Source organism: Pyrgilauda ruficollis, unplaced genomic scaffold (genome assembly GCF_017590135.1).
Source record: "Pyrgilauda ruficollis isolate IOZ18807 unplaced genomic scaffold, ASM1759013v1 scaffold516, whole genome shotgun sequence".
Classification (NCBI taxonomy): Eukaryota; Metazoa; Chordata; class Aves; order Passeriformes; family Passeridae; genus Pyrgilauda; species Pyrgilauda ruficollis.
In genome coordinates this window covers 17,213-18,365 of record NW_024526778.1, presented here as the reverse complement: position 1 = coordinate 18,365, position 1,153 = coordinate 17,213, and the positions used below count along the sequence as shown (strand labels likewise).

The 1,153-nt window shown below is 59.9% G+C and overlaps 1 protein-coding gene across 1 annotated transcript in view; it reads right to left on the bottom strand.

The window, feature by feature from the left end:
* The window catches only part of HUWE1 (HECT, UBA and WWE domain containing E3 ubiquitin protein ligase 1), a gene marked incomplete at its 3' end in the record, with an annotated part of 33,282 nt that overhangs the window by 16,433 nt on the left and 15,696 nt on the right, over positions 1-1,153 (bottom strand). The window contains exons 32-33 of the mRNA XM_041480463.1: positions 388-510; positions 36-69 (exon numbers count right to left, since the gene is read on the bottom strand). Coding sequence (XP_041336397.1) covers positions 36-69; positions 388-510 — 157 coding nt within the window. The remainder of the gene's footprint in view (positions 1-35; positions 70-387; positions 511-1,153) is intronic.

Here is a 1,153-nt window from a genome sequence, read left to right as displayed (position 1 = left end):
CTTGCCCCCCCCCCCCCCCTGCCGCCCCCGAGCCCGCCGCTCCTCCTCCTCCTTGCGGCACGCGGCCTCCTGGGGGGGTAAATGGGGTGAGGAGGGGGCTTCGGGGGGAGAAATGGGGGTTTGGGGCAGGGAAATGGGGGAGAAATGGGGGTTTGGGGAAGGGAAATGAGGGTTTGGGGCAGGGAAATGGGGGAGAAATGGGGTTTGGGGAAGGGAAATGGGGTTTGGGGCAGGGAAATGGGGGAGAAATGGGGGTTTGGGGCAGGGAAATGGAGGTTTCGGGCAGGGAAATGGGGTTTGGGGCAGGGAAATGGGTCCCTGTGCCCCCCAAACCTCCCCATTTCCCCTTCCCCAGGCCCCCCCGTTGTGCCCCCCCGCCCCACTGACCCGTGCTGAGCCCCCCATGAGCGGGGGTGGGTGGGTGAGCAGGTACTCCGTGGCCTGCTCCATGGTGTTGGTGTTGAGCAGCGCTTCCATGGCGTGTTCCCGAGAGAAACCCATGTCCATCAGCTGGGGGGGCACAGGGGGGGGCACACAGAAGGGTCAGGGGGGCACAGGGAAGGGTTTGGGGGGCATTTGGGGGCACTGGGAAGGGTTTGAAGGGCACAAAGAGGCGTTTGGGAGGCATAAGGAGAGATTTGGGAGGATTTGGGGGGTGCAGGGAGGGATTTGGGGGGCACAGGAAGGGGTTTGAAGAAGCTTTGGGGGGACCTCCCACCCCCCATTTTTCCATCCCATCCCCCCATTTCTTTGCCCCACTACTCAGTTTCTGGCCTCCCACCCCAATTTTTCCATCCAACTTCTCTTTTTTCTGTCCCACCCCTCCGTTTTTGAGCTCCCACTCCCCATTTTTTTGTCCCACCCCACTTTTCCCTCCCACCCCCATTCTCCCGTTCCTCCCATTTTTCCATCCCACCCCCCATTTTTTTCCATCCCACACCCCATTTCTCCATCCTACTCCCTATTTTTGTCCCACCCCATTCTTCCCTCCCACTCCCATTTTTTTGTCCCACCCCATTTTTCCCTCCCACCCCCATTTTTTTCCCTCCCACTCCCCATTTCTCTATCCCACCTCCCCAGTTTTTAACATCCCACCCCCATTTTTTTCCCTCCCACCCCCCATTTCTCCATCCCACCCCCCATTTCTCCATCG